The sequence below is a fragment of the Bufo gargarizans genome, chromosome 1 (genome assembly GCF_014858855.1).
Source record: "Bufo gargarizans isolate SCDJY-AF-19 chromosome 1, ASM1485885v1, whole genome shotgun sequence".
Classification (NCBI taxonomy): domain Eukaryota; kingdom Metazoa; phylum Chordata; class Amphibia; order Anura; family Bufonidae; genus Bufo; species Bufo gargarizans.
The window spans coordinates 488513556-488533826 of NC_058080.1; the positions used below are offsets into that span (position 1 = coordinate 488513556).

At 44.9% G+C, this 20271-nt stretch overlaps 1 protein-coding gene across 1 annotated transcript in view; it reads left to right on the forward strand.

Annotated features, from left to right (window-relative positions):
* Window positions 1-13396: 13396 nt before the first annotated feature.
* The window catches only part of LOC122923107 (guanine nucleotide-binding protein G(q) subunit alpha), a 137075-nt gene continuing 130200 nt past the window's right edge, over window positions 13397-20271 (forward strand). The window contains exon 1 of the mRNA XM_044273836.1: window positions 13397-14346. Coding sequence (XP_044129771.1) covers window positions 14211-14346 — 136 coding nt within the window. The 5' untranslated portion in view covers window positions 13397-14210. The remainder of the gene's footprint in view (window positions 14347-20271) is intronic.

Genomic DNA, 20271 nt, shown 5'->3' on the forward strand with positions numbered 1-20271 from the left:
TTGCCCCCCTGAGGTGCAAAAGTACATGTATGCAAACACAAGCCAAAGAGTACGCGAGAGGCGGCCGAGTTAGCCGATGAATTCCTTGCTTTGCCCAGCACTCGTGCCTCCAAGGACACTGTCACATCTCGGAGGAAACCCTGCCCGTGCTTCTTCCTCCAGGCCAGCTTTGTCTGTTCCCGCCAAGCGACCCTTCCAGAGGCCTGCCCAGCGACCTGACGGAACCAAGCCAGCATCAGCGGAGGTCCGGACCTGCTACCGGTGCCACAAGCCGGGTCACCTCAGCCGTGAGTGCCCGGAAGGAAGGGGAACCCCACATCATCATCAACTGGCAGGCCAGCCAGCAACCCATCTGGTGCACCTGTCCGCAAGCAGCCTGGAGTTTTCCTCATCGGGAAGGAGATCTAGCGCCCAATCTGCAAGTCGTTACCGTAGGCAACCGGTGCACCACTGGACTGTTGGACTCGGGAGCCCAGGTAACCGCCTGGTACCACACAGGACTCCTCTGGACTTCCAGGACAATCCAGGAAACCTGCCCTCGATGCGGGAATGGTTGGGCGGGGGAATCTTGACTTGGGTGGGAGCGACTCTCTGGGACATTTGCAGCAGAGGGCCCCTAGGTAATTGGGGAGGCATGTACTGATTCAGGGAACCAGGACACTGAATGTGGTAATACTTGCAATGTATCTGTGGGTAATGAACCTAATGCAAATGTTGTGTGTGGGGATGTGTCTGTTCTGGCGGTCACCCGTATTGCTTCAAAAGCGACAGCTGCCCGGCCATCCAGGTCGGAGCAGGTAGGAGCTGTCTCTCCGGCCTGTTCGGACCCCACGGATCCGTCAGTTGCAGGCCCCAGACCGCTGTCCACGTTTGCCACGGGACAGTTGTCTGACTCCTGGGGAACTGCTTTTGAACAGACACTGCTGAGCGACCCCAGCCTGGTACAACTCAGAGGTGCTGCTGAGAGCCACCCAGCGGAGGGGGCTACGCACAGGGTCTTCTGGGAAAATGGTAAGTTGTACCAGGAAGCGGTACTCCCCGGTGACAGTGGAAGTGATCCGGTCTCCAGGCGGACGATTGTCCCTACCCAATACCGAGGACTATTGCTGCGTGTGGCGCACGAGATCCCTTTGGCTGGTGGGAGTTAAAAGGACCAGGTCCCGTTTGTTGTATAACTTCTACTGGCCTTGTATAAGCTCAGACATAGAGCGGTACTGTCGGTCTTGTGACACCTGCCAGCGTGTCGGCAAGACGGGCGACATGTCCCGTGCCCCGCTAAATCCTTTGCCCATAATTGAGGAACCTTTCCAGAGAGTGGCTGTGGACATCACTGGTCCCCTCGCTATCTCAAGTAATACGGGCAAACGATTTATACTGACAGTGGTCAATTATGCCACTCAATACCCCGAGGCAGTGGCATTGTCCTCCACCCGGGCAGACAAAGTCGCGGATGCCCTGCTGGGGATCTTCACATGCGTCGGCTTCCTGGCCGACCAAGGCCCACAGTTCATGTCTGACCTTATGCAGGGCCTTTGTAGAAAAATACAGGTGGAGCATATTGTGTCCAGTCCATATTATCTGCAGACCAATGGCCTGTGTGAGCGATTCAACGGGACCCTGAAACAAATGCTGCACACATTTGTGGAGTCCCAGGGTAGGGACTGGGAACGATATCTGCCCCCCTTGCTTTTTGCCTACCGGGAGGTGCTACAGGAGTCCACAGGTTTCTCACCTTTTGAACTCCTGTACGGGAGACGGGAAAGGGGCCCCCTGGACCTCATTAGGGAGTCCTGGGAAGGCCCAAGTGTCAGCCCTGACAAATCTGTGGTTGACTATGTGCTGCGATTCAGGGCTAAGATGGAGTCCCTGGTCAAACAGGTGGCAGAGAACATGGCACAGAGGCAACGTACCCAGAAACGCTGGTACGATCACCATGCCAGGGAAAGGACCTACGAGGAGGGGGACCAGGTGTATGTGCTGCTTCCCCTGAGACAAAACAAACTTCAGGCTGCATGGGAGGGCCCCTACCCCATAGTACAGTGTAAGGACAGGATCCACTATGTGGTTGACGTGGGGAAGAGGGGACACAAAACCTTCCATGTAAACATTCTAAAAAGACACCATGAACGGCCAGCACATGTCCTGGCAGTACGTAGCATGCCTGAGGGGGAGGAGTGGAACCTCTATGGAACCTGCTTGAGGACACTAGGGAGGCCGGGGCTGGGTGGAGTATCAACCCTGATCTTTCACCTACTCTGAGAAGCCAGCTCCGGGAGGTGCTGGCGAATTATGCTAGCACCTTCTCCGGCAAGCCAGGGAAGACCCACCTCACGACCCACCACGTGGACACAGGCACACATCCCCCAATCAGGCAGTGGTCTTGACATGAAAAAGGAAATTGAGTAGATGCTGGGATTGGGAGTTATCCAGAAATCCTGCAGTGCCTGGGCCTCCCCGATGGTTCTGGACCCTAAAAAAGTTAAGTCAACCCGGTTCTGTGTAGAATACAGGAAACTTAATGCCATTACCGTCTCTGACGCATACCCCATGCCCAGGATTGATGACTTGCTAGATAGACTGGCCAGCGCCAGCTATCTGACAATCATGGATCTCAACCGGGGATACTGGCAGATTCCCCTAACGCTGGAGGCTTGGGAACTTTCGGCCTTCATCACCCCCTTTGGCCTGTATGAATCCACTGTGATGCCATTCGGGATGAAGAACTCCCCTGCCACGTTTCAGAGGCTGGTGAACGGACTCCTGGAGGGACAGGAGGAGTTCGCTGTCGCCTACTTAGACGACATAGCGGTATTCAGCAACGCCTGGGAGGAACACCTAGTGCGCCTGCCGTGTGTGCTGGATAGCCTGCGGAGGGCTCGGCTGACTGTCAAACCGAGCAAGTGTCAGCTAGGAATGACAGAAGTCCAGTACCTGGGACATAGGGTGGGGAGCGAGAAGCCCTGACACGGGTAAAATAGAGGCCATCACCCACTGCCCCCCCCACCCAACCAAGAAGCAGGTACAATCTTTCCTGGGGACGGCAGGATATTACCGGAAATTTGTCCAGGGTTACTGCACCCTGGCCAAACCTCTGACCAACCTCACCAGAAAGAAGAAATTACAAAGATAAGCAGTGTATATATACAGAAGCTCGCAGATTTTAGAATACCTTATCTTGGATTTTCGTCTGCGAGGGCTGTTTCTCCTGCGTCTTTCTTGATTTTCTGGATCTTCTTTTTTTTCCTTATTCTATAGTGCCGTTCGGGATGGGGAAAGGTATAGGGGGCTGGACCCTAGTAGTTATTAAAATATTTTTTAGTTAATAGTACGTAGACTTCAGAGCTTGCCCCGGCCGGTGGCAAAGCTCGCTGTTTGAAAAAACCGCTTTCTCGCGCTCGCATGGAGCGCTGCGTGACGTCACGGCAGAAGCTACGGTAGGCTAGGAGGACCAGAGTTTCTCCAACGCGTTTCGATTAGTTCGCTAATCTTCGTCAGGGATGCTGCTACTGGTACCTGATGCTACTTTTTAAGGTCCGTATCTCCTCCCTTCCTTAACCCCTTCATTCCTGGCATTCTAGTTTATTGAAAGGCGAATAATTCTATCTCTGAGTTTAGTCCAGAGGGTACCAGAGTGTTTAAATTAAATATCCACCTGCTTTCTGTTCTAGACATTTTTTTGATATAGTCTCCTCCCCTTGTGTCTTTTTTAACCATTTCTATTCCGCAAACGATGGTGCCGCTATAATTTCCCCCATGTTTTTCTTTGTAGTGTCTAGAGAGTGGGTGACCCTCATATTTTCTTCCTATATTATAGATGTGTTCCCCTATTCTTTTGCTTATTGTTCTTTTTGTGCGTCCTATATATGTTTTTTTGCATGGGCATGTTATGGCATATATTGCGTCCTGGCTTCTACAGGTCATGTGATCTTTTATTTTGTACGTTTCTGTGTCCCCTGTCCATTCATTTTTTATTTCCATGTATGTATGCAGTTTTCTGTTTATTTTTAATTTCCTACAGACACCACAATGACCGCATGGGAAGAAACCTCCCTGCGGTTTCTGTCCTGAGTTTACAATTGTTGTATGGTTGTGATTTTTCTTACTCAGGCATTTATTTGTGGGGGCTACTATACTTCCCACATTTTTTGCTTTTCTGTAGATGAATTTGGGTTTTTTGGGGATTTGGTCTCCTATTATTTTGTCCTCCTTCAGGGTTTCCCAATGTTTTTTGATGATTCTCCTTAATATTCCTGTTTGACTGTTGAACTGTGTGATGATGGGTGGCATTTCAAATACTTCCATTTTTGTATTATTATCTATTTTCTTCTTCTTTTTATTGATTAGCTCCTGTCTGTCGAGTTTTCCTACTAGTTCTTTCTGTATGGATAGTTTTTCCTTGTTGTATCCTCTCTCTTCGAATTTTTTCTGTATTTTGTCTGCCTCTACTTGATATTCGTCTTCCTTTGTACAATTACGTTTGATTCTCATGAATTGCCCTTTTGGAATATTTTCCAGCCACTGTGGAAGGTGACAACTCTCACGGGAGATAAAGCTATTTGCATCTGTTGGTTTGTTATATGTCCTGGTGTGTATGTTGCCGTCCTCTATGTAGATGGTGAGGTCCAGAAAATTAATTGTATTGGTACTGAACATTGGTGTAAATTCCAAATGGTATTCATTCTTGTTTATTTTATTGAGAAATGAATTTAATTCTTCTTTTTCTCCCGCCCATATGAATATAATATCGTCAATGAAACGTTTCCATAGGACGAGATTCGACCGGAGCTGGCCGTGGGGACATATGACCTGATGTTCCCACTGGCCTACATATATATTTGCGAACCCCGGTGCGAATCTCGTCCCCATCGCGGTGCCCCACTGCTGCATATAAAACTTGTCCTCGAATAAAAAATAATTGCGTTCTAGGATGAACATGATGCACTCGCCGATGTAGTTGATTTGTTTGTCTGCGAGTATTCCCTGATTGTGTAGACACATTTTTACTGCATCACATCCTTTCTTGTTTTCGACGAAGGGATTTGACATCCAAGGTTCCTAGGATGTAATTTGGTTCCCATTTCACCTGATTTAGGATGTTCAGGATGTGTTGAGTGTCCTTCAAGTGTGTTGGTAGTAGCTCTACACATGGTTGTAGAAAGCAGTCTATATATTCAGATAGATTGCTTGTCAGGCATTCCACCCCTGATACTATTGGTCTTCCCGGGGGATCTGTTATACTTTTATGTATCTTTGGGTTGCGATAGAATGCGGCAATTCTTGGTTGTTTTGTCTCTATGTATTCGGCCTCTTTTGTATTCAAAATGGTTTCTGTTCTCCCCTTCTTGACCAGTTCACTTAATTCCTTTTTAAACCCTTCTGTGGGGTCTTTCTTTAGAGTTTTGTTATGTTATGCCATAACATGCCCGTGCAAAAAAAAACATATCTAAACGCACAAAAAGAACAATAAGCAAAAGAATAGGGGAACACATCTATAATATAGGAAGAAAATATGAGGGTCACCCACTCTCTAGACACTACAAAGAAAAACATGGGGGAAATTATAGCGGCACCATCGTTTGCGGAATAGAAATGGTTAAAAAAGACACAAGGGGAGGAGACTATATCAAAAAATTTTTAGGATAAGTAAAGGGATGGCACTCTAGTCATAGGTACTGCATAAAAAAGAATATTTTATTAGTGGGCTGGTATATGCCAGCTGTTGGAAAAAAGATATATAACTAGTAAAAGATACCGTTCTCCTAGAAGTATAAAATATGAACAATATAATATCAATTCACAGATTGTGGACTAAAAAGCAATAATGCATAAAACAGTAACAATGCATAAAAAGGAGTAGATTGCTGACATAAGTATGTGGCTCGTCTCCGTCAACTACTACGTGTATAAGTAGTGATGGATCCTAGGCAAAAAATGGCGTTCTCCTTTGAAGTAAAAAAATAAGTGAAACACAAGTAGAATTCCTCGATTTATTGATCCAAATAACAGACAATAAAATACACTGCTGCACTTATCAAAAGCCAGTGATGAAGAACAATTTTATATTACATTCAAGTTGTCACCTCCCTAGCTGGCTACTTAATATTCCGACAAGTCAATTCAGAAGACTTAAGAGGAATTGTACACTAGACAGCCAATTCGAAATAGAAGCAGAGAGTTTGAAGATGCAATTTCTAGTCAAAAATTATCCAAAGACAATAATAGATAAATCACTAGATAAAGTAAGGGCGATGGAAAGAACAACATTCTTTGACCAAACCACAGCAAACATGACTACAAAAGAAGAAACCCCACGAATCATCTTACCATACAATACCCACTACAAGAAACTAGAAACGAGCATCCAGAAACATTGGCATCACATCCTGAGAGACAAAATCATCGGTCAACTACTACCAGACAAACCGCAGATCACATATACTAGAGCCCCAAATCTCGGCCTTAAAGTAGCACCAACAATAAAAAAGATAACAACTAAACCCAACCCAAGCTGGCTAACATTGCAAGGTTTCTTCAGATGTGGAAAATGCTACAGTTGTAAGATCACAAACTTTCCGAAAAAAACAACCACCGTAAAGGCAACCAATAGCACACATGAACATCATATTCGAGAACATCTTTCATGCCACTCCAGCAATGTGATTTATGTCCTGCAATGTCCCTGTTCCAAGCAATACATTGGACGCACAAAAAGACTCCTTAAAACAAGAATAGCAGAGCACATATCGAACATCAAAAAAGGTTACGAGTTACACTCTGTTTCCAGACATTACAAAGAAAAACACAACTGCGACCCATCATCACTCACTTATGCAGCTTTAATTAAAATTACACGCCAATGGAGAGGAGGCAACCATATAGCGGCAATGTCCAGATCAGAGTCTAGAAAAATATTCGAGTTCAACACAATGATCCCAAAAGGACTCAACGCGGAAATGGAAATATTCGGGTTTCTATGAATATTAACCTATACCACAGATAGAACATGTGGGTGGGGTGCCCCCTCTGGGATCAGGAGTCGTAGTCAGGCTGTCTACCAGCATTCCGACCCCTCCTCCCGGGAGGGCTCCTCCCCCTTATTCCTCTCTCAACATCCTCCTCTAATTTGAAGTGACAACTCAGTTACATATCACAATACAGATAGAAGTCTCCCCAACAAAAACAAAACAAAAAACAATAATCATCCTATTAAAGAACCCCTAGATCCCCAATCCCCCTCTTTATACACATATGGAACTAGGGAACCACACTGCTTGATAATCTATCTCCAGTATAATATATCCCACATTGTCGAGAACATTCTCAACCTAGTGTTCTTATTTTTATTTTTATATTTATATTCATCTTTCACTTTCTTATTATAACGTATGGACTTCCCGATAAATTGATGATATATATGTATATCCAGATGTATATGAAAATGTATTGACACACACAGAACTATACAGATTTTATGAATTTTATTCCGTTTTATTTTTATCCTATTTTTATTCCGTTCTGTTTTATTCTTATTCTTAAATTACAAATATTATGAATGAAATATTGAGACACAATATGACCGTATCCTGTCCGTCTCCTCATAAGTATCACATTGTTCCATCTGAACCTCATCCATTCTACTTACAATTCCAGGACTAATGTCACTTAACACCGTTAATTGAGGTCTATAACCACGCCCCCAGAACCTTAATTGATCCAATCAAGACCACATATATAGGATAAAGAAAATAGGCTACCCATTCCCACTGATGGAGCAGTGAGCTCCGAAACGCGTATGGGGTAACTTGAGGTAGCCATACCCATACCAAGCTAGCTAAAATTAAAAGGATCCGAACTTCCAACAGCTCCGGAGCACGCCTAACTTTTGAAAAAAACCGCAGCCTCTTATTCCCGCCATCGGACAGCACGTGTAACGCCGATGAAAATTGAGCGGGAGAGTCAGTAAGCGCAGGTGACGTCACCATAAGTCACGCACAGCCGCAGCAGTAGACGGGCCGAGCATACAGCTCCGCAAGCAGGAAGTAAGTCTTTGAGCGGGAAGAACACACGTGGACGCCACTCGCCCGCCAGGAGCCGCTCACCAACCCACATCTCATCTACAGGAGGGTAACGTACCTGCTAAAAACAGCAGTACTCTATCATAACATTATTGTGAGACAACTGTGGAAACAAATTATCACCAACCGGAGGTGAAACTTCATACCCATCTGAAACAAAGGGGGCAAATTCAGATCGGACACTAATTCCCTCAAAAAAAAGGGGGCCCCCACCTCTCATCTATATTTGTTCCTTATATGACAAGATGTGATTTATACTACCTCACCTTTCATACTACCATTAATATATTGTATGTACTGTATACACTATTATTCTACTGTTCTACATTTTTTTACTTCAAAGGAGAACGCCATTTTTTGCCTAGGATCCATCACTACTTATACACGTAGTAGTTGACGGAGACGAGCCACATACTTATGTCAGCAATCTACTCCTTTTTATGCATTGTTACTGTTTTATGCATTATTGCTTTTTAGTCCACAATCTGTGAATTGATATTATATTGTCCATATTTTATACTTCTAGGAGAACGGTATCTTTTACTAGTTATATATCTTTTTTCCAACAGCTGGCATATACCAGCCCACTAATAAAATATTCTTTTTTATGCAGTACCTATGACTAGAGTGCCATCCCTTTACTTATCCTAAAAACTCCTTACATACAAGCGTTGGGTACGCTCCGTTCGGATAGAGCACCTTATTCCATTCTTTGGGTCGTAGTGAGCCGCCCTATATTTATACTCCTATATCAAAAAAATGTCTAGAACAGAAAGCAGGTGGATATTTAATTTAAACACTCTGGTACCCTCTGGACTAAACTCAGAGATAGAATTATTCGCCTTTCAATAAACTAGAATGCCAGGAATGAAGGGGTTAAGGAAGGGAGGAGATACGGACCTTTAAAAGTAGCATCAGGTACAAGTAGCAGCATCCCTGACGAAGATTAGCGAACTAATCGAAATGCGTTGGAGAAACTCTGGTCCTCCTAGCCTACCGTAGCTTCTGCCGTGACGTCACGCAGCGCTCCATGCGAGCGCGAGAAAGCGGTTTTTTCAAACAGCGAGCTTTGCCACCGGCCGGGGCAAGCTCTGAAGTCTACGTACTATTAACTGTAAAATATTTTAATAACTACTAGGGTCCAGCCCCCTATACCTTTCCCCATCCCGAACGGCACTATAGAATAAGGGAAAAAAAAGAAGATCCAGAAAATCAAGAAAGACGCAGGAGAAACAGCCCTCGCAGACAAAAACCCAAGATAAGGTATTCTAAAATCTGCGAGCTTCTGTATATATACACTGCTGATCTTTGTAGTGCCGAGAGGCAGGGAAAACCAAGGGGGTATACGTCGTGCAGTACCTTTTATATACATACTATACACATCATTTATTTGATTCCCAACGGTGGCGATACCGTTGCGGTACCGCAGCGTCAGTTATATTCATTGTGCTAGCGCCGGTGCATTTCCAGAGAAAGAAGAAATTGCCGAAGTTGGTGGCGTGGACCCCACCAGACTGTGAGCAGGCCTTACAGGCACTGAAGCATGCTGAGCCAAGTAGATCAGGCCGGGGAGGAGCATCCTGTCCTATACCTGAGCAGGAAGTTACTACCCCGGGAGGTGGCCTATGCCACCATCGAGAAAGAGTGCCTAGCCATAGTTTGGGCCTTGGGAAAACTCCAGCCGTACCTGTACGCCCAGAAGTTTACAGTGATCACTGATCACAATCCCTTGCACTGGTTGAATCGTGTCTCCGGGGAGAATGACAAACTCCTGCGTTGGAGTCTAGCTCTCCAACAACACGATTTCACCATACAGCATCGGAATGGCTCCTTGCATGCGAACGGCTGTTGCGGCAAGGAGGCGAACCACTCACCCTAAAATGTCTTTATGACTTTGGTCTGAGGTTGACAACATTGTGAAACTCCATGGCATTCCCTCTGACGTGGTCTCGGATTGTGGGACTCCAGATTCTGGAAAGCGTTATGTACTCGACTGGGGGTACAACTGTCCTTTTCTTCGGCTTTTCATCCTCAGTTGAACGGACAGAAGGAGAGCACTAGTCAGAGTCTGGAGACTTACTTGAGATGTTTTGTATGGTCTTCGTTTTTTTTGTCTTTGGCAGAGTTTGCCATAAATAAATCGTAGATAGCGAAGTCGTTGTTTTTTGGGGCATATGGGTTTCACCCACAGTTTGGCACATTTTCTGGTTCAGATACTTCTGGTATCCCTGAGGTGGAACGTTTTTCGTCATCATTGTCATCTATATGGCAGAAAATTCAAGATAACTTGATGAATATGGGCAACAAGTATAAATGTGTGGCTGACAGGAAACGTATAAAATGTCCAGACCTAAGAGTCGGTGATTCTGTGTGGCTGTCCACAAGAAACATTAAGTTGAAGGTATCTTCTTGGAAGTTGGGTTCAAGATTTAGTGGTCCATATAAGATCACTGCCATGATTAATCCTGTAGCTTTTCATCTTGAACAGACGTTCCCGCAACAAGTGGCAGGAGATTGTGAGACTGGCAACAAGTGGTTTGATCTGACATGTTTTCTGTTTGGATCAAATGACGTCTGTGCTGTTTTGGGTGCTTGCCACACCGTCTTTCCCCAGGTGTGGCTATTAGGGTAATTTAACCTTTTCGATTTATAGTTGCTTCTCCCACAATGCTGTGCGGTTTGTAGATTCTGTTTGGACCTTTGGATAGATTGTGGTTGGATCTCGGCTTAGTTCCTGGTGCTTCCATTGCTCCTTTGAAGTTAAGTCTTCACTTTTGTTTGGGTTCTGTGTTGCATTTCCCTATTGTTTGTATTAGGCCTGAAAGAGACTCCTTTTCGTCCTTCCTTTTGTAGGAACAGGTAGTCTCGTCCCTGCCATTAGTACCAGGGTCCTATAGCGCTTGATAGGACTCTAGGTATTCCTGCATATGAACTCACCTACCTTTGGGGTCTATGCATACTGGTAGTCAGTCAGGATTTTCACTAGGAGGTGTCCATTTTCCTTCCCTAGTTTCCAGGCCTGATTCCCTGCCCCCCTTCCCTCCTATGCTCGGTGTGGTGCTTCCCTCCCACACCGAAGCGTAACAGTATTATCTTTGTCTACGTGATAAATGTCATTGATTGAAGTGAGACAACCCCTTTAATGTTGGAAAAGGAGTTGGGTTGTCCAGCAATATTACATTTTATGTGTGGTTCATGGTGGGTTATAAAAACAAAAACACCTCACCAATTCTCTGCTGCTGCCATTCTGACTCTGCTATGGTTCCCACTCTTTTCCATTTCATGCTCTCAGCTTTATATTCAGAAAAAGCCCACTTAGTCACTGATAGTAGCGGTGCCCTACCTCAGCCAGTAATTGGCTGAATAGCCCTTTCCTGTGTGTCGAGTTGACTGAAGCAGCCCCAGAATGGTAGCCCTGGGGTTTCAGGAAATAAGTATAACTCCTTTGTTATTTTTAATCTACTATGAGCTACACATTAAAAAAATAAATATAAAATACAAAAAACATAAATGACACAAAGGTGCACTACTCCCAAAAAGTTAGGGATATTTGGCTTGTGGGTGAAATTTCAGGATGAAACTAAAATGCACTCTAACCTTTACAGGTGAATTTAATGTGACCTTCTCTAAACTTTTGAATGCATATGTTTAACTGTTCAGTGTCTCAGTACTTTTTGCACATCTTGCTGTTCTCTAACAAGAAGCTTAAAGGGAATCTGTCACCTCGTTTTAGCCTATAGTAAAACGGACATGCATGGCTAGATCGCCGCTAGCATGTCCGCAATATACCTATCCCATAGCGCTTTGTCCTTTTATTGTGTTTAAAAAATGATTTTAGAGATATGTAAATGAGCCTGGTAAGTAGCCCAAGGGGCTTTACTAACCTTCTTGGAGCCCAGCACCATCTGTGTCCTCCGAATCTCCTCCTTGCTCACAGTTAGATCGCCACGAGCTCGCGCATGCGCTGTGTTGGCATAGTGTTCCTTCCCTGTGCTGGCATCAGCCTCAGGGAAGAAACTGCGCATGTGAGCAAGGAGGAGATTCCGAGGACACAGACAGTGCTGGGCTCCTTCACAGGAGGGTGTGGCTGGGCTTCAAGAAGGTTAGTAAAGCCCCTTGGGCTCCTTACCAGGCTCATTTACATACCTCTAAAATCATTTTTTAAACACAATAAAAGGACACAGCGCTATAGGACAGGTATATTACGGACATGCTAGCGGCGATCTAGCCGTGCATGTCCGCATCACTATAGGCTAAAACGAGGTGACAGAATCCCTTTAACAGCAAAATTCACAACAGGTGTTTGAGCCATGAATCGCCCAATACATTTCGTGATTCGAGGTCGCATCATTAGGGAACGGCTTCTGGAAACTGGGGCACCTCAAATGGAGTGGCCTGCACTTTCTCCAGACCTGAATCCCAATCGCCGTATAGAGACACTCGTTACTCTGTAGCCCCAGAACCTCCATGACTTGAGGGCCACCCTTCAAGAAGAGTAGGAAGCCATGCCTCAGCAGACAATAAGTTGACTTGTGAACAGCATGAGACGTCGTTGTCAAGCTGTAATTGATGCTCAAGGCCCTATGAGAATTTTTGAGACATTGACATATTTGAGGGGGTATACCCACCACTGTTGTTGGCTTTTGTTTCAATAAATTGTTTCAGATGTGGAAATCACCATTGAATGCTTCTACTTAAATGCCCTACTTTCATAATACACTATCACTGTAGCGTGAACTTTTTACGTTTTCCGTAAATTTCACCCAAAAGCCAAATATCCATTTTTGCGAGTAGTGTATAGTAAAAAGGTAATACAACCACTTATGCTTTCACCTTTTTCCCTGACATTTTACCTCAGACGTTCTCTGATAGAATACACTTGTCACTTGCTGCCCTAATTCTATAGGAAAGGTCTTCTTCCTTTCAGTCAGAAAGCACTGTCAGGGCACATTTTATGTGATTATCTCTCCTCACTTAGATAATTTCCCCCCCTTGAACATGTGTACAGAAACTGCTTTACCTGTGGTGTCACCTTGTGAGGAATGTGTACTCCCAATGACCCACAACCCATACTGAACGTATGCCTAAATGACATAGCTAAACCTCCTGAAAATCCTGTCACAGATAAGGAGGTGCATTTTCCCGCCAACATGCCGGCACTTTGAGGAGACAGCACCCAGTAAAATGACTAAAGGTCTCCTTAATAATGCTGAGAGCAGGGCTTGTAATGCAGCAGAAGTGATTCTTTTCCTCCCCTTGACTTGCAGCTTTCTCCTCCCCGCTTTCTCAACGTCATATGATCCAACAGTGAATTGGTTGTAATAGAATTACATGCATGGACTAGGCGAAAGCGAAAAACCTCGCTCTTTGTATGAAGTAGACGGCACGGCGGAGGACATGGCAGGCACAAAGCCCACAGGATGCAGGGGGGACAGTGAGAGTCGTGCACAGTGAGTGAGACCCGTCGCCGTGTGATATTCCCTGGGATTTGCGCTCCTGTCTAACTGTCTATTCCTGTTCGCTGGGAGAAGGTCCGCCATATTCTGCCTTACCACGCCCGGGGAGCAGAGCCATTGAAAAGGCTGGCAGGGGAAATGATTGGAGACAGACACAGTGAATGCCACCGACAATACACTGGCAGTGTGCGGGCATGAAAGGGGCATTTTCCCAGGAATAAACCGAACTCGCTCAACGTGAAGCGACTAGAGGATCGGGAGGAAGGAAAATAATGTGTGAGAGGGGGAAGGGCGCAAGCTGTTAGCTCCCTCACTACCGGGTACTTCCCAACATCCGCAGCAGGTTTGCGCCTCACTGGGAGCCGGGACCAGCCCCGCTGCACGTCTGCCGAGATCTAGCGCTCTCCTTCCCATGGATGTCACCATGTTGTTTGGTGCATGGTTCTGAGAGGAGGCGGAGTTGGAGCGGGCGAGTGACAGCAGATCGGGTGTTAGGTGTCCCCCTGCGCACGGGCAACGGCAGCAAACACCCACCCACTTCAGGGTGCCATCAGATCCGCCGGTTACCGGGGGCACCAGAGCTGCCCGTCTCCCCCCCTCCCTTTTATCCGAGGAGAAGAAGCTGTGACTTGCAGGGTGGGGGTCTGTCTCTATCCAGCACCACCAGCAGTCAGGAGACATGACTCTGGAGTCCATCATGGCGTGCTGCCTCAGCGAGGAGGCCAAGGAAGCTCGAAGGATCAACGACGAGATCGAGAGGCAGCTTCGCCGAGACAAGAGGGACGCCCGCCGGGAGCTGAAGCTGCTGCTGCTGGGTGAGTGTGCCTCATGGGTGTCCATTCATCAGCCCACATGTACAGTACGCCCCCCTGTCAGTGCTGGGCATAGGCCTGATGTGTACACAGTCACACCCCATCCATCTCTCCATCCTGGAAGGTAACTGCTTCCCTGATCATCAGCCCTGTGTGTGATGTGGAGGCTGATCATCATCATCCATCCAGATTCATGTATCCCATAGACCCTTATTGGTATACAGACATACGGACATCCAGTTTACTGTGGGTGGTTTTAGATGGCACCTCCAGGAAAGAAATGTTGTGCTTGGCTCATATAGGATGTGTCACAATGCCAAGCGTATGATGCCACAGTGGCTGTATTGTGCAGTATTTTGTACGTAGAGGACCCCCAGGATGTGTATCTAGGAGTGCTTTGTATGCGGCGGCCGATCTATTGATCCGGGCTGGTGTGTAACATACATGTGTGCATTAAAGATGGATGGTCTGCAAGGAAGCGCCGTTAAGTGAGGATGAATATCAAAATGGAGCTGAGCATGCTCTGCTAATGCATCGCTTTCATGGCCTGGCTGTGGAGTGAAGCATCTGTAATGAAATCATGTCCTTGTTATACGCTGCCACATTAAACATGCTCAGATCACAATCTGACTCCTGGTGTGTCCCCAACTTGTGTTATGCCCGTGGCATGGACTGGGCACTTCAAGGGAATGTGTAGAAGCAGAGGCAGTGTAGTCAGACATGGCACCCTTCTGCCTGGTGTATCTGCAGAACTTACCCTCTTCTATAGTGGACCTCCTATAGCCTAAACTGTCAGGAGCCGTACCGGTCAGGCCACACGCACGCGGTGCGTATTATGCACAGGTTTTCGCGAGGAAAATCTGCAGTGTGATATAGTACCAGCTGAGTAGATCCGATTTTCGAAATCTCATGTACACGCCCATGGTGCAGAAAGTTTCCATGCTAAAATTGATTTGTGATGTGGATTTTAAAAGCAGATTTCACTCTTTGCAAATTATTGGGTGAGATCTGGGGCAAATCCAAGTCAAAACCTGCAAGTAACAAGTGTAGCTGAGGCGGAAAAGCTAAGAAATGCACTTGGAAAATCGGCATAAACTATAGTGCCCTGTGCATGTTACCTTAGAGGGGCTGTCTCACTTCAGCAACTGGCATTGATCATGTAGAGAAAGTTAATACGAGGCACTTACTAATGGATTGTGATTGTCCATATTGCCTCCTTTGCTGGCTGGATTCATTTTTCTATCACATTATACACTGCTCGTTTCCATGGTTACGACAACCCTGCAATCCAGCAGCTGTGGTCGTGCTAACACATAGGAAAAGGCACTGGCCTCTCTGGTGGCGGGAACCGTGGGGGCGCATATAGGCTGGTGCTTTTTCCTATAATGTGCAAGCACAGCCACCGTTACTAGAATGCAGGGTGGTCTGTAACCATGGAAACGAGCAGTGGATAATGTGATGGAGAAATGAATTAAGCCAGCAAAGGAGGTAATATGGACAATCACAGTACATTAGAAAGTGCCTTGTATTGAAGGGGTTCTCCAGGCTTTCAATATCAGATCGGTTAGGGTCCAACACCCGGCACCCCTGCAGATCAGCTGTATGAAGAGAAGGCACGTGCAGCAGCAAGCACCTTCCCTTCTTACAGGGTAGGTCATCAATATTAAAGGGATCCTGTCACCGGGATTTTGGGTATAGCTCTGTGTGCTTTTATTGGGTAAAAAAAACTATTTGATACATATGCAAATTAACCAGAGATGAGTCCTGTACGTGAGATGAGTCAGGGACAGGACTCATCTCAGGTTAATTTGCATATGTATCAAATCGGTTTTTATACACAATAAAAGCACACAGAGCTATGGTGACTGGGTATTGCGGATGTGCTAGCGGCCATCTAGCAACCCATGTCCTCAGCTCTATACCCAAAATCCCGGTGACAGGTTCCCTTTAAATGCTTTTATCTGTGTTCCTAATATTATCGAATAAGGAATATACTTTGTTATAAGAGGCGTGGTCTCATGCAGGCTTTTTTCTCTGTTTTAGGGCTCATGGACACGACAGTATTTTGCGTTCAGTATACTGGCCGTTTTTTTAGTTTAGTATGCGGTACATATACTGAACCATTCATTCATTTCAATGGTTCAGCTAAAAAAACTGAAGTGTTTCAGTATTTCCGTACCGTGAAAAGATAGAACATGTCCTATTCTTGTCCGAAAATCACGGTGCTTGGCTCCATTCAAGTCAATGGGTCCGCAAAAAAACAGAACACATATGGAAATGCATCCGTATGTCTTCCATATCCGTTCTGTTTTTGCTGAACCATCTATTGAAAAGGTTATGCCCAGCCCAATTTTTTTCTATGTAATTACTGTATACTGTATATGGCATATGATAAAACGGAAGCACAACGGATCCTTAAAAAACGGACCGCAAAACACTGAAAAAGCCATACTGTTGTGTGCATGAGCCCTTAGTGTTCGTTATTAAAGGGTTACACCCATCACAGACACTGACGGCATGTCGCTAGGATATGCCATCATTGTCAGATAGCAGTGGGCCTCTCGCCGGTCTCCAGAGTGAGCCCCCCGAAGTGAAGGAGATCTCACTGAGCATGCACGGCCACCTCTCCATTCACCGCTTGGGGACTGCTGGAAATAACTAGCGATGGGAATGCCCTTTTTAAGTCTACGTTCACACTTGCGTTGTTAATTCCGGTATTGAGATCCGACAGAGGATTTTGCACATCAGGATGCGGTTGTGTGAAATGAAAACTGATCCGTCAGTAAATACATTGAAATTCAATGGTTGACGGATCCGTTTTTTAGGCTCCAAAAAAAAAAAATGCATCCGTCACCATTGACTTACATTGTTTTTTCAGTGATGGTTCTGTTTTTTTTAGTTTTTATGACCGGACACAAAACTGCAGTCTGCAGTGGTTGTGTGTCCGGTCACAAAACGGTACAGAAGACACCCTGCTGCATCCTGAACAGATCTCTTTCCATTCAGAATGCATGAGGACTAAACGGAAACGTTTTTCTTCCGATATTGAGATCCTCTGCTGGATTTCCATACTGGAAAACAACTCAAGTGTGAAACAGGCCTAACTTGGCATGCTGACTAGCTCTCTATTATTATGTGACACTCCATCACAGATTCTGTCATCTTTGTAAAAAAAAAAAAAAAATACTTCCTTTTAACCGGTAAAATGTTAGGATTCGTCAGGAAGCTGTAAATGATAACACAAGTATGACCCCGTTCTTATGCAGCTTGTGTGTTCATATTCAGATGAGGGTTTTTCCGAGAGTACAATATTAATGATCTATCCTCTGACCTGGGTGATCAATATCTGATCCCAAGGCTGCCACCCATCAGCTGTTCTCACAGGCTTCTCACAGCTCTGTACATTGTATAGCGGCCCAGGCCCATTCACTTCAATGGGACTGTGCTGCACATAGGCTGTGACCAATGAACGTGACTTGACTAGCTCAGGAAGAAGCCTGGTGATCACTGCAGCGCCACTGCCTCTTCAAGCAGCTGATCATCGAGGTGCTGAGAGTCAGACCCCACTGATCAGATATCGATGACCTATGCCGAGGGAAGTCATCAGTAATGTACTTCCAGAAAACAAGGCCTAGAGACTAGGAGGGAGAACATAGTTTTAGTCTCTTCCAGGACGTCTCCCATCGTTTCCAGTCTGGATATAATACTGTGCTATTTAGACTGCAAATCATTGTACCTACACATTCATGCCTTAGGTACTCTCTATAGTCAAAGATTAGATGGGTCATATCCTTATTTCTGCCAATCAAAGGTATCAGGACACTGTTGTGAAGCCACGTAGCAAGGACACAACACTGTAGGAGCCAGATAATCTCGGGATATGGCAGTAAAATCTCTCTCAGACTTTAGTAGAAAAAAATTAGGCTATGATAGAAAATTATTGTCTTGGCTGTCTGTCCACTTAGGGGCAGATTTATCATGCTCCTACTCCTTGGATTTCATGTCAAAAAGTCCAAAAACCCAGTTTGGCAACATTTTCAAAAATGACTAGATTTAGTTGCAAGTGACTTTTTTTTTTTTTTATGCTGCCCTTACCGGTTTCCTGTGGACGTGGTGAGAGCTGGCATAAATAATGACTGAAACAAACTGGGGTAGATTTTAGTTTGGGGCATTTAATTTATGACTAGGTCTTGCCAAATTAAATGCCTGCTCTGACAGCGCAGGGCCCCTCAAGGGCGGTGTAGCACATGTTGCCCTTCATAATTAGGGCCTTAGGGTAAGATTTATCACAAGGGGAATATGAAAAGTCAATTTTCCAGGAATCTGTGTTGCCATAATTTGTTCCAATACAGATTTGATAAATTTGGTGGATCTTTAACCCCTTAAGGACACAGCCTTTTTACACCTTAGGACCAGGCCATTTTTTGCAAATCTGACCAGAGTCACTTTAAGTGCTGATAACTTTAAAACGCTTTGACTTATCCAGGCCGTTCTGAGATTGTTTTTTTGTCACATATTGTACTTCATGACACTGGTAAAATGAAGTAAAAAAAATATTTTTTTTGCACCAAAAAATACCTAATTTAACAAAAATTTGGAAAAATTTGTAAATTTCAAAGTTTCAGTTTCTCTACTTTTGTAATACATAGTAATACCCCTAAAAATTGTGATGCCTTTACATTCCCCATATGTCTACTTCATGTTTGAATTATTTTGGGAATGATATTTTATTTTTTGGGGATGTTACAAGGCTTAGAAGTTTAGAAGCAAATCTTGAAATTTTTCGGAAATTTACAAAAACCAAATTTTTAGGGACCACTACAGCTCTGAAGTCACTTTGCGAGGCTTACATAATAGAAACCACCCAAAAATGCCCCCATTCTATAAACTACACCCCTCAAGGTATTCAAAACTGATTTTACAAACTTCGTTAACCCTTTAGGTGTTGCACAAGAGTTATTGGCAAATGGGGATGAAATTTGAGAATTTCATTTTTTTGGCTAATTTTCCATTTTAACCCATTTTTTCCACTAACAAAGCAAGGGTTAACAGCCAAACAAGACTGTATCTTTATTGCCCTGACTCTGCCGTTTACAGAAACACCCTATATGTGGCCGTAAACTACTGTACGGCCACACAGCGGGGCGTAGAGTGAAAGGTGCGCCATATGGTTTTTGGAAGGCAGGTTTTGCTGGACTGTTTTTTTGACACCATGTCCCATTTGAAGCCCCCTGATGCACCCCTAGAGTAGAAACTCCATAAAAGTGACCCCATCTAAGAAACTACACCCCTCAAGGTATTCAAAACTGATTTTACAAACTTCATTAACCCTTTAGGTGTTGCACAAGAGTTATTGGCAAATGGGGATGAAATTTGAGAATTTCATTTTTTTGCCTAATTTTCCATTTTAACCAATTTTTTTCCACTAAAAAAGCAAGGGTTAACAGCCAAACAAGACTGTATCTTTATTGCCCTGACTCTGCCGTTTACAGAAACACCCAATATGTGGCCGTAAACTACTGTACGGCCACACAGCGGGGCGTAGAGTGAAAGGTGCGCCGTTTGGTTTTTGGAAGGCAGGTTTTGCTGGACTGTTTTTTTGACACCATGTCCCATTTGAAGCCCCCCTGATGCAACCCTAGAGTAGAAACTCCATAAAAGTGACCCCCATCTAAGAAACTACACCCCTCAAGGTATTCAAAACTGATTTTACAAAGTTTGTTAACCCTTTAGGTGTTGCACAAGATTTAATGGAAAATAGAGATACAATTTCAAAATTTCACTTTTTTGGCAGATTTTCCATTTTAATATTTTTTTTCCAGTTACAAAGCAAGGGTTAACAGCAAAACAAAACTCATTATTTATGGCCCTGATTCTGTAGTTTACAGAAACACCCCATATGTGGTCGTAAACTGCTGTACGGGCACA